Genomic DNA, 13,209 nt, shown 5'->3' with positions numbered 1-13,209 from the left:
GATGTCTTGTTTTCTTCATTCTCATATTATGGCCACATCTTGAGCACATTACTCTCCTTGCAAGTAACCGTTTGCTTTGACACCATTTAATGAGCTTCAGTTTCCTAGTTGTTGAGGGTTTTTGGATCGCAAAAAGCAATAATTTTGAATGTAGCATTGCTGCTACTCTTCATCAAGATGAAGAGCGTGCTAACGAATTAAACTCACGTGGCGCGAAAAACACCAGAGATGGCCCCGCCTATTTCCGGTGCAATAAAAACCTGTGCGATGCAAGGAGGCTTAAACATAATACATACGTTAACCCAAGTCAAACTTTATGGCATTGCACCGTCTTTGGAAGTATATACAAACTGGGATAACTGTAAAGATATCCAAGACCCACCAGAGCTTCACGTGGGGTTTAGAGGTGGAATTACAGTAATAAAGATCCAAACTATGTCATTACTCGACGAAGATGATGGGGTGGCGCCAACAGCGCCATTAACTGTAGCTTCGCGCCAATCAACGGATCATGTAGACCTTGACATTGTCGATAATTTGAGTAAGATGGATGAGAAGAGAAAGGCAACGCGGAGTGGGAGGAAAATTACCAACAAAATCCGCAAATACAGCTCGGATGAATATGGTAAGTACTTAATGCTATTTGTAGTTTGAATGTGGTACTATTTTGTCAGGGTTGCCTGTCTGAAGTGAGATTTTGATAACTCATGTCCCGGTTTCACGTGCTTATCCTCAGACTAAAATCCATGTTTGAGCTAATTTAACTGAAAGCAACTTGCAGTGACATCTTATTATGCCAGTGCAATTGTTTTGTAAACCAGTAATGTTTATTTCTAAGTCATGTTTATATTCAAATCCTAATTGAAATAAGGCCAAACGGATCTAAGTCCTGTCTGTGAAACCAGGCCATTATTTAGCTATAGATACGTCTAACGTTAGTGCTTTAATTATTATGCACTTTTTAGAAACTTATTAACATTCCCTATGCTGATTAGATAATATTACCTAATATTTCCTCGGATGTAATTAGTTTATGATGTTTTACTGGTAACGTAGAATTAAAAAAAAATATACATAGTTTTTTTTTTTTTACTTTTGTTAGAGTGTGAGACAAAGCCAAATGTCTGAGAGTTGGCAACCCTATACACATTTTCAGGTGTTTCTTTAATGCTGTGAACTACGCTTGCTTTCCCCTATAGTTTTACCTACACGCAAGAATGTTCAGACTGAAAATACAGCTGCTGGTCCATCAGAAGGTAAGTAAATGAATCAAATGGCTGTACATGCGTGAAGTGGGAAGAAATTCATTGGTACTCTCCTGTCCTGAGATATCAAACAGAATTTTGTCATTTAGATTATGTAAGCACATGGATGTAAAAAGTACTCGAAGTATACATGAGTGAAAGTGTGCATACTGTATCTGCACATTTTCAAAATAAATTAAACTCAGACCTAGTGTGAGACCATATAATAATTTTTGTTTTGCCAAAAATGAACATGTAGATTTACCGCAATAACTACATGTAGCTTTTTTTTTTTAAATGCAGAGTATTATTTAATTTATATCTATATATTTAATGTTGACATTTTTAAATGTCAATTTGCATTACAGGCAAAATGCAAAGTAAAATTAAGGGCTTTTAATTTTACAAGGAGAAAATTAGGGCTTTAATAATTAATAAAAATATAATGGCTTGCTCGTCAAAGTTTACCCAACTACCTATCATATTATTCATATCATACAAAACCTGCATACAATATATTTTTTTCAAGTCCTCCTGGGATGGGTTAACAAATAAAGTTACAGGTTATGAAAATTGAAAACATTTGCCTTCTGTTTTGATATGCCAGTTTTATGCCAACTTTAAAACTCTATTGAAACTGCCTGTTTTTTTTCTTCTGTTGCGTTATACATGCATTCATGTGGTGATGCCTATCCTTTGTTCAAATGCTTTTAAGATGTTCTTTTTTTCTGGTACATTTCAGGACTTCAGTCTGCAATACAGCAAACCAGTGAAACAGGAGGTTTGTCTGTAGCCTTTTCTACATTAACCCAAGAAATACGTAAACATTATATAAAAAAGATAAATGACAAAGATAATTGTTGGATTGAAATTTGAATTTAGATATTGTAATTTGATTCACATAAATGTGGCTGCTGATGTGTAGACTTAATTATGTATCTTGAAATAAGCCCAATTCATGTAGGCCACATTTTTCTTATTTTGCTTCCAGCCAAGTTACATACATACATATATATATATATATATATATATATATATATATATACTTTTTTTAATTTTTTTTTTTAAGGTGGTGCACCTACATTACAGATTGCTCTTGACAAAGCAAAACACACAATCGAGATTCAAAAGGAGAAGATTCTTCATCTTCAGGAAAAAGTTGAGACTCTGACAGATGACAAAAATTTCCTCAAATCAAGATTGGAGGATGGTATGCAATGTGGTCATTAACTTGCTTTAAGAACAATTCTTCCAGTCAGTATTTTGCAACATTTAATTAGAAATACAAGAAATGATGTGGACCCTGAGGGGGACATTCTTTAATGCTAAACCGTAATCATTGGGGTAACACTAATTAACATGCCCTATCATAGATTGGTTGATGAAGTATTTCCCCTTTTTAGGAAAGGTTGTTGGCCAAGAAAGTCACCCATCTTTTTTGGGTTTGAGACCTCTAAAAAAATATTACAATAAAGTGTGGTTAAAAAATTAATATATAAAGTATTTACCTGTAGTTTTGTTCTACATATATTTTAAATTGTTCTTTTTCATAGCACTTGTTCTGAGGCGTGAAGCAGTTGTTTCACCTGGCCAGGCACTTATTGGATCTTCATCCACTACTGCTGCATCACAGGAGAATGAGTCCACTGATGAATCATCTGATTCCTCAGAATCTTCAGATTCATCGGATTCTGAACCTAGAGCAAAGAAGAAGAAAAAGGATAAAAAGCGAAAAAACAAGAAGAAATCCAAGAAACTGAGGGCTGATTTTAGGAGAGGTATGTTTATTCTATTAAGTATTAAAAGGAATAGTTCACCCCAAAATGAATCCATCGCTCATTTTCGAGAAAAAAAAATTAAAATGTAAATACTTTTTAACCGCAATTGTTAGTTTTGTGCTGGACTGCAGGCGCCGGGCATGACGTCATCACGTTGGAAAGGTCACGGGTGACATCATTAAACATTCATTAAACATCCAGGATACGCACACGAAAGAACCATTTTAAACAATAAACTGACACAAAGACATAAATATGTCATTCAACATACAATAAAATTTGAACGATCCTCCACGCTAGTAAACAATGGGGCGGTACTTACACTTGACCTTTCTGACGTGATGACGTCATGCCCGGCACGTCCCAGTCCAGCACAAGACAAACAATTGTGGTTAAAAAGTATATACATTTTTTTTTTTTTTTTTGATAATGACCTATCGATTCGCTAGATAAGGTTTTCCTCAAACTTAATTTCTTTTCCACTGAAGAAAGAAAGACATGAACATCTTGGATGGCATTGGGGTGAGTAAATTATCAGGAAATTTTCATTTTGGGGTGAACTAATCCTTTAAGTGAATAACAGGAGAACAGGTCACATCTCATCCACTTTTTTGGAGAAAGTGTTAATGGCAATATGGACTGATGGTGATATCTATGGGTATTTAAAGGTACACTATGTAGCTCTTGATGTTCTAGTGGTAATGAACAAAACTGCATGCGTAAGAACATTGTAGCCTGAGCTATTTCTCTCAGTCTATGATGAGTCACGCAGGTACTGTGCTACTCCACAGAGGTTGGCATCTGTCTAAATTAGGGCTGCTTCTAACGATTATTTTTGTTATCGATTATTTCTTCGATAAGTCGACTAATCTAATGATTATTTTTTCTATTAATCTAATGATTACTTTTTGGATTAGCTGATTTATCCATTGACAAACTTTCCAATAAATAAGTACAACTTCAACCATTAGTATTTCAAACTTTTATTAATTAATTTTCTGAAAAATACTTGGAAATTTCCCAGTATAAAAAAAATAAAGTGCCAGAATTAAAATGCAAACAACACTAGTGCATCATATAACATTAATGCCACATAAATTCTGCCTAACACTGTGCAAAAAAATACATTAATATGAAGGCATTACGTAGTTTAAAGTGCGCTCCCTTAATTCATAAAAAGCTGACATCTCAGTTCATCGCGATCTCACAGATCTCTGTTATTATCAATGAAGCTGACTGCACAATGCATCTTTCATAATATCTACACTTTGTTTGCTATAAGCAGATGATTTGCCAGTATGCAGAATTCAGCACTGAACAAAAAGTCAATTTTGAGCGGATCTTAAATGCATCTGATTGGCCATTGCGTTCAAGAAATCAACACGTGTCTGTGATTGGCTACATTGTTCAATACTCCAAACATGTTATAAATAGAAACTCTGGCCTGTAAATCGTTTCTATTTTGTTTTAGTTGTTCTTGTTGCTTTTGTGCAACAGATAAGTAACTATTTATTCATTTTTAGATGGTCAATTTATAGATATTTCTATTTTGCAGGACTCACGCGAATCGTTTTATTCTCCCACAACCAGCACACACACGAGTGCATTACTGCCCACGCCCACACTCGCACTCAGTCATCAGATCTATTTCCGCAGGATGCTCTCTGTCTTACATGCGCTTCATGAGTCATACGCAAGGTCTCTCGCTCGCTCTCCCTCTCTGCCGTGCGCGCGCTATGCGGTTTGGAGCACAGTCTCTGTCTCGCATGCGTGCTCGCTCTAGAGTCCGGGAGATTTTAACTCACTTGCGGGCATCAGGGAGCCGCTATCAATATGCGGGAAACTCCCGGAACTTCCGGGAGACTTGGCATGTCTGCTTTTGTCGTTTTTCGTCGAGTTCGAGTAGTGAACAAAGCGCCGTTCTGTTCGGCCGATATTTAAACGTCAATAATGAATGTGACGCATCGACGCATTTCACACGTGTCAACATATTTTCGTAGTCGACGTAATTGATGATGTCGTTGCGGCCCTACTGGTGTGCACATGTTTTTTTAATAAATCTGAATACTTTTGTGCATTTGCAAACTAGCATTTGTGTGTACACACACTTAAGCTGCGTTTACACTACAAGCGACTTTGTCGCTGCTAGGGATGCTCATTTCGGTTAATTTTCCCAACCGACGACCGAAACTCATTATTCGATTATTAACCGTTAACTGATAAGATGGTAACACTTTTCAATAAGGTTTATTCAGCGTGCTGAGGGGGCACCAAAAAATAGTCTAATGAAAAATCAATAATTATATTTGAATAATTATAATAAATATATAGCTCACTGATGGCCGCAAATAGTTTCTCCCGGAATCTAGAGCGAGCGAGTGAAAGACTGTGCTCCAAACCGCGTAGCGCGTGCATATGCCCAAGTGGGGGAGAGAGCAAGAGACCGCGCGTGTGCCTCATGAAGCACATACATTATCCCGCTTATTACATGGCTACCTACCAAATAAATCAATAATTTGACACAAAATATTGATTTTAAAAGGAGTTTATTGATTTAAAAACTATATTGCTTCCGCTAAAGAAAATAGCCCGTTTCGTCTCTACGGTTAGAATCCTGCGTCCATGCATGGCAACGCTCTGTTTTTCATGGCAACGGTGTGTTATACCAGAGACAATTTGGTTATACTCAGCAGCGTCTGTTATCAAGAAATAACACACCGCATTCTACATTAGAATTCAACCAATCCATGCAATAAATAAAAATAAAATTGACGAGTGTCTGTGACCCGTTAAAAATACAAAACTTTTTTCACGGGTTGATTTTAACGTGCAAACAGCAGCACACAGAACATCAACAACCTGGATTCACATCAAATATTCACACACCTACTGCATTTCTGCAAGTAACGTTAGCTCTTGAAAACCTACAGAAGCATCGAGCAGATTCTCTGCATTTGCATTGAACTTCATCGCCCTTTCTGTCGAAATGGTCCCACACAGTAGGACGCGCCCCGTGAGTTAACAAATATAGGCTGCCGCTATATCGTTGTTTTTTTTTTAACCATGCAGCAAAAAATAAATAAATAAAAACTTTTAAACCGTTTAACTGATAGTATTAATCGGTCAAAATGTTACTTTCGGTTAACGGTTAAACGGTCAATATGAGCATCCCTAGTCGCTGCAGGTCGTTAGGTCGCTAGTGGGTGTTCCCACTACTGGTTGCATAGTAATGTTTGTGAGTGACATTCACGGATGTTACTCCATGTTGTAGACAACAAATCCGTTTTCTTGTTGCTACAAACAAATATTTTGGAAGGAAAAGTCTAAATATAAATGGAATCAGTACATATAATGCATAATATTAAAGATGAACGAGAAACAGCGAGTGCTCTTTGCCATCGCAGCCATTTAACTGTAGCAAACGGGTAAATACCGGTCTATCTGGGCTCATGAAACCATTCAGGTTCGGAGTCAGCACGGCGAATACCACTGTATGTATACAGAGATATATCATAAATTAAAGGAGTTTCTGACTGCTAAAATTAGCTTCTCGTTCAACTTGCCTCGGTCAGATTCAGCACTGAAGAGAGTGACGAATCACGCGCGCTCCACTGACTTCACGCCTATTGGTTGTCGCTCCCGAAAGTCGCTCTTCATTTGCAGTTCAAGTTAAACAGATTTCAACTTTGTTGCGTCGCCAGACACGCCCCATCCGGTCGCCAATGGTCGCTGTCGCCGGAAATCGCCCGTTCTCCATTGAAATTTATGGTATTGTGTCACTTGAAGTAGGATGACATGTATGTTAAATTTTATACATGAGGCCCCTGAAGTGGAAGTGATGCAATCTGTTTTACAAAATAAAAATGTTTTGTGATAGAACCATATATTTTTTTTGTAGTCTGTTCTTAAAGCAATAACAGACCCCCCAAAAAATCATCATTATTAATATAATTTACTCACCTTTATCTCATATCAAACTTGTACAACATTCTTCTTTCTTCTTTCCCCCCACCAGTAAGAACCCCTGAAGACTCCATCAAACGCTACCACAAAGTTTTACGACTGGTGAATGGTGGCTGCAGTAAAGCTGAAGCATACAACAAATTGAATGTTGACAGAAATACAATTGTCATGCAAGCCCCTATTGCTGAGTTGGCAATTGCAAATCCTGAGCAGTTCAAAACTTTGAGAGCTACCTTTAAAAAAGGAGAAAGCATCCAAAGATTTACGGAAATCTGTCTTGCACGGTGCCTGGCTCAGCCTAATGTAGACAAGATAAATAATTTGAAAGAGAGCAGTGCCCTTCTTGATATCTCAAAGAAGTGAGATATTTACCCGTTAATTAATAGTCTGACAATGTTTAAAAAACAAGTTTATAATGTTCCTCTGGTTATTGTGAACATTACAATTTTATTTGTAAAATTCTATTTTATTTTATTTTATTCTTACATTGTTAGGCAATATCTTTACATTTGATGTTTTATGTAAAGTAAAATACAGGTAAACGTAAGCCTCTTGATTAAAGTGAACTGCTGTTTAAAAGACTGTTAAATGAAAGGTGCTTTTACCTTTTGAAATTCTGTTTTGTTTTACATGCTGGTAAATATGTATGTCAAAGTTATCATTATCTTGAAGATAATGGTGGTGCCAAATAAAAATCACCTTCCTGGATGTTATTTGGTATTCCAATTACTTGTGGATGCTTGATTATACTCATTATTACTAACTCATCATTAATTACTTATAAAGTAACATGAATTCATGACTTGTTAATGTATCATAATGTCATGACTTTACTTGGGGGGGCACATTATTACTAACTCATCATTAATTACTTATAAAGTAACATGAATTCATGACTTGTTAATGTATCATAATGTCATGACTTTACTTGGGGGGGCACATTATTACTAACTCATCATTAATTAATTCCAAAGTAACATGAATTCATGACTTAATTCATACTTATTCAGCTCTTCTAAATCAATATATAATTTGGTGGTTTGTAAAGAAGTGGAAGAGCAGAGGTGCTGTGCCCGCATTTGGATGGAGAAGGATCTGAACGGTAGGTGGAAAGTGGACACATTTTGAAGGGAAAATATTGGCCCAAAAGAAGAGCAAGAACACAAGACTAACATCCGACTGCATTATGATATAAAGACAGTAAACCGATCCACAAAATTACTACAGAAATAACCATCTGTGCTAACAATGATTTTAATATAAAAAATTGCATCTGCTTAATGAATATGTTAGTGTAGGTAGTATTTCACTCTTGATGGCATCAGTGGAATCACTTAAAACGGAATGAGATTACATTGTTTTTAATGATGAATGCATCATTGTGTGTTCAATGAGTAAGGTTAAATGTAAATATTGCAAGACATCTAGTGTCATTCAATGATGTTTGTGACAGTTGCGTGTGGCAAATTCATGAACTATTTTACACTGCCCTTTTAATACATCTTTATTCTAATCTAGAGCATGTTTGATTTAGTTTACCCCAAAGTGTTAATTAATACATTAATTAACAAGCATGTACTAACGTGTAGTTAAGATGGCTTTATTCATGCAGGAATTCATATGACTCATGTCGTAGTTAAGGTTAGCTCTTCATTAGTACATGTCTTAACTCATCATTAGTTCATAGTAAAGTAATTATTAATGCAGGTATTAATACATGATTATTCATGTACTGTTATTGTAAAGTGTTACCGGTTTTGAAAACGATGCCTTTACCATCTGCATGTAAACAACATAAACGTGAATTTGTGAAATTGGTATGTCATTCCAACCCGGTCACACTAAATGTGTCTCTATAGCACACATTGTGTTTATTGTACAATTTATACGCGAAAAGGAGTTTCTGTGTGCATATGATACGCATGGGTGGGTTTAGGGTAGGTTTAGTAATAGTGTGTAATATGTAATATGTATTATATGTTTGGTTAGGATTAGTGTTGTAGGGTGCATGACGTGTGTATTCACCTTATTTTCCACGAGGGTGACGCCATTACGTTCGTTTTGTCATCTTACTTCCGGCTGAGAGGGACCTCAACTTCCGTCTGAAAGGACGCTAGTTTCTAGACGTAATTCTATTGTTCTAACGGTAAAATATGTCAAGTATTATATGCTCAGTTAGGGGCTGCCATAACAATTGGATTAAGAGGATAGAACAATTTAACCAACAGTGTTACGAACACAATGTAAAGCGATCGGAATGTTGTGGAGTACTTTACGATTTACACCCGGATGTGCCGTGTCAGTTTAGCGGAAGTCGGATGACAAATTGCGGAAGCGCAAAGTATTAAAAGTGGGCGGGGCGGAATAAGGTGAATTACACGCAATAAAGTGCTATCATATGAATGTATTGAATGCATGAATAAGCCTTTCTGCATCTGACAGGGATAAAGAAGTTTGAATTCAGGCAATATTTTTAAGATGGAAAAATGCAGATTTTGAAAACATTTTGATATGGGCATCAAATGACAAATGCGGATCAAAGATAACACCTAGATTTCGCACTTGTGATGCTGGAGACAATAATTCAGAATCAGAAAACAGACTTAGACAGTTATGTTTGTGCAAATCTGTCAGCATACCAAAAAGTAACAGTTCCATTTTTGATTTGTTAAGCTTAAGATAGTTGTCATGCATCACTTACCTTTATTTCTTCCAGACATACGGTAAGAGCTGTAATTGCGAGATTTGGATCAGGGAGTGAGCTAACATAGATCTGCATGTCATCAGCATAACAAGGAAAAACCCCGTACCGTACTTTCTAATAATGTCACCAAGCGGCAACATATAGATGCAGAAAAAAGTAGGTCCTAGTACTGACCCCTGCGGGACGCCCTGCTGTACTAATGTTGCCTCCGATTTGTTCTTCCCCAAATAAATATACTGCAAAGAGATGCCAGAGGTGCCTAACAAAACACGCAACCTGTCAAGGAGGATGATATGACATATAGTGTCAAAAGCAGCGCTAATGTCTAGCAGAACCAAAATGCTGCAAGCACCCATATCAGCAGAAACATTAGGCGTTTCTCAATAGCAAGTACGCACAGTTTGGACTTGCCAAGTCCAGCTCAGGAGAATGACTCCCGAGGACGCGAGTCCGGTAATTCTGCTAATGGAACAGCACGTTCTTCAAAGCGTCAGTCAGCTCGCTCTGCTACTCCGGTTATCTCTGTATGTACATTTTAGGCAACAATAAAACAAAATATGTTATAAAACACCACACTGCCTCTTTTCGTTTTCATTTAAAGAAATCTTAAACATTATAGCCACACAAATGGTGATTGCCTGGATCTCACAACCTGGATCAAATTTTCATAAATCTTTATAAATAAACCACAGATTTGAGCTTTAAACAACTACATTCTCGCCTGAAAAACTCTTAAATTTACATTTCGTGACACAGTAACAGTAGTATTATATTTCAACTGTAAATTAAAAGATGGCGCTTCTTATGTTGTCATTCCCCTTGTAGCACGCGCAAGTGACGATTCTCTGTCAACCAATCAACGTCCTGCAGTTAGTCTAGCTCCACCCTTTAGTACCATACCACTGTGCTGGTACCCCAACGGAAGGGTACGCAAAAAGTGTTAAGGTTCGGCTTTTTGGTACCATTCACAACTTTTGACAGTGGAAACGGAAATAAATGCATACCGTACCGTACCGTACCGCTCAGTGAAAACAAGCCATTAGAGATTAGAGTCGAATCTTCCCTAACAATTTTTAAGTCTCTTTTAAAAAGGTATTTGTTTTCTCTGGCGTATTGATTTTTTTTTTTTTTTTTTATGTATATATTATATTATATTTTTGTGTATTAGAGTGTGTATATTTAGGATACGTATTTAGTTGTCTCGTACAGCACTTTGGCCAGTCTTGTGGCTGTTTTAAATGTACTTTATAAATTAATTAAACTTGAAACTACTGATTGTAATAATAGATCAAAATTCTTACTGTCAGTTAACCGGTTAGTCATAGTATTCTCAATGTATTTTAACACTGGCACTTTAGTTGAACCATCTGAATATTTTAAATGCAACAATCAACATAAAATTGAGTTTTGACCTTTGTGTATTTTTTTTACAGTGTATTTTTTAGGGCAATAAACCCAGACAGCAACATAGTGTTGGCCCAGATCCGGCCCACATCCGGGCTGTGTGGATTCCAGATGTGGGCCAGATCCGGGCCGATACTATGTAGCTGTCTGAGACTGGTGTTTTAGTCTTATTATGAACATCGCCATCACATTCAGAGATACTGCTAAATGTAAAAGCAATCAAACGTGTCATTCTTTATTATCAAACAGTGGACAAAATAAGTAAATTTGTGTAATGAAATGAATATAACATGTGCATGCATACTGCTGCTGCTTATCTTTAGCATGTACACTAACTTGTGTGGAAATGGGCATGGAATGGTGAAAAAATGCTGGCCTAAAAATGGTTACACTTAATTTAAGTGATATTACTTAACATTAATGAACCAACATACAATAAAACTACCAAAACACATCATTCATGTCTCAAATTAAGGCATTCTTTCAGAACTCTAGTGAAGGTTTCAGCCAACAAACATAAATTAAATATACAAAACAAAAAACACACAAACAACAGGCAGCAATATGCACTATTTTCTGCTGTTCAGAATTCAATGCAGTTTATGTTACATGGTTCATGTTTACATTAATGTACAAACCTTTTGTATAGATGGTGATGAAAATGAAAGACTAAGACTTGTGTATGTGTTTAGCTACATCTTATTTTTTTCTGATTTAAAAAAAATTATATTTCAGAATAATATATATCAATGTGGTATACGGTAGAAATATTACACATTTCAGTCTAGCTTAGGTTTTTAAATGAAATAACACAGTCTTGGAAATAATATGTAAGCATGTGCAAATAAGCCTGTATAGTAAATCAAGTTCTGTTGGTCTTTGTGTTTAAGTGAGAAATTAATTCATTTAAATTGAAAGATCTCAATGTTTATAAGATCTTTCAATTATGTTTAACAGTTTTGAGTGTATAAAAGAGTGTATAAAAATGGGCTCTGAGTTTTGGCAGTGGTTGTGTCTAAGTGAAATATGTAGTTTGGAAGATGTAGTCACTGAATGCATTAATACAACATTGAATGACACAGACATTTGCAACACTTCTACAGTAATACCGTAGTAAAATATATTCAGAATCTAAAAAATTAAATACTATCAAAACAATTAGATGTAGCTGAACACATACAGGTATTAATCTTTCAGTTTCATCACCATCTATAAAAAGGGGAAACTTGGGGGAAAATGTGTACTGTACTGTAAACAATGACCATGTGACATATAATGCTGTGAATTCTGAACAACAGAAAACAGCAGAAATATTTTATAATGCTTCCTGTTATTTGTGTTTTTTTATTTAACGTGTGTTTTTTGGGGGTAAAACCTTTTCTAGTGTTCTGGAAGAATGAGTTGATCTGAGACATGAATGAAGTTTCAGTGCATTTTGAATGTGAAATGAACTGCTGTCAAGCTGTAAGTTGGTTTGGAGAAGATATCATGGTCTTTTAACCTGACATCATTTAAGACATCATTTAAGACTGTGGTATAAATGATTGAATGATTTAACCATAACTCATTACTATCCTTGATTTCTAAAATAGGTATTTTTCATGTGTATGTAGACTAGGGTGTGTGATATTGAGTTGTTGCACTTCCCCCCCACACACAATTTACATATCAATGCAGGAAGGCCTTAAAGGCCAGTGTTTTTCTTAGGTGAGAAAACTGGCCAACAACCCCCAGAGTCCTGTTACCAATATCTGTGCAACTTCTCAAATACACTAGAATAAACTAGAGAAAACGCTGGGATTTACCCTGCCAAATTAAATTAGAGGTTTTTACAATCACTAGGACACATTTCTCAATATTTAGGTACATTTTCAAAACTCTTCACTCAGTTCTCCTAACCAACTTACAGCTTGACAGCAGTTCATTTCTCATTCAAAATGCACTGAAACTTCATGTCTTAGATCAACTCATTCTTCCAGAACATTAGAAAAGATTTAACAACAAACACACTTTGTCACTCATAAAACAAAACAAAAAAACACAAACAACAGGAGCATTACACAATGTTTTCTTTTGTAAAATGCTTTCATAAAACAAGAATGACACTATCTACTGT

The 13,209-nt window shown here is 36.0% G+C and overlaps 1 protein-coding gene across 1 annotated transcript; it reads left to right on the top strand.

Annotated features, from left to right (window-relative positions):
- Window positions 1-546: 546 nt before the first annotated feature.
- On the top strand, window positions 547-7,348 carry LOC309496425 (coiled-coil domain-containing protein 106; the record flags this gene model as incomplete). The annotated part of the gene is made up of 6 exons (XM_082166417.1): window positions 547-625; window positions 1,200-1,256; window positions 1,987-2,025; window positions 2,314-2,454; window positions 2,798-3,022; window positions 7,038-7,348. 6 exons carry the CDS (start codon window positions 547-549, stop codon window positions 7,346-7,348), a joined length of 852 nt encoding a protein of 283 aa, XP_082022543.1.
- Between the last annotated feature and the right edge of the window lie 5,861 nt (window positions 7,349-13,209).

The sequence above is a fragment of the Leuciscus leuciscus genome (genome assembly GCF_965113295.1).
Source record: "Leuciscus leuciscus genome assembly, chromosome: 4".
Lineage (NCBI taxonomy): Eukaryota > Metazoa > Chordata > Actinopteri > Cypriniformes > Leuciscidae > Leuciscus > Leuciscus leuciscus.
Note: the sequence above shows the minus strand (reverse complement) of the source record. Positions and strands in the feature narration are given on the sequence as shown.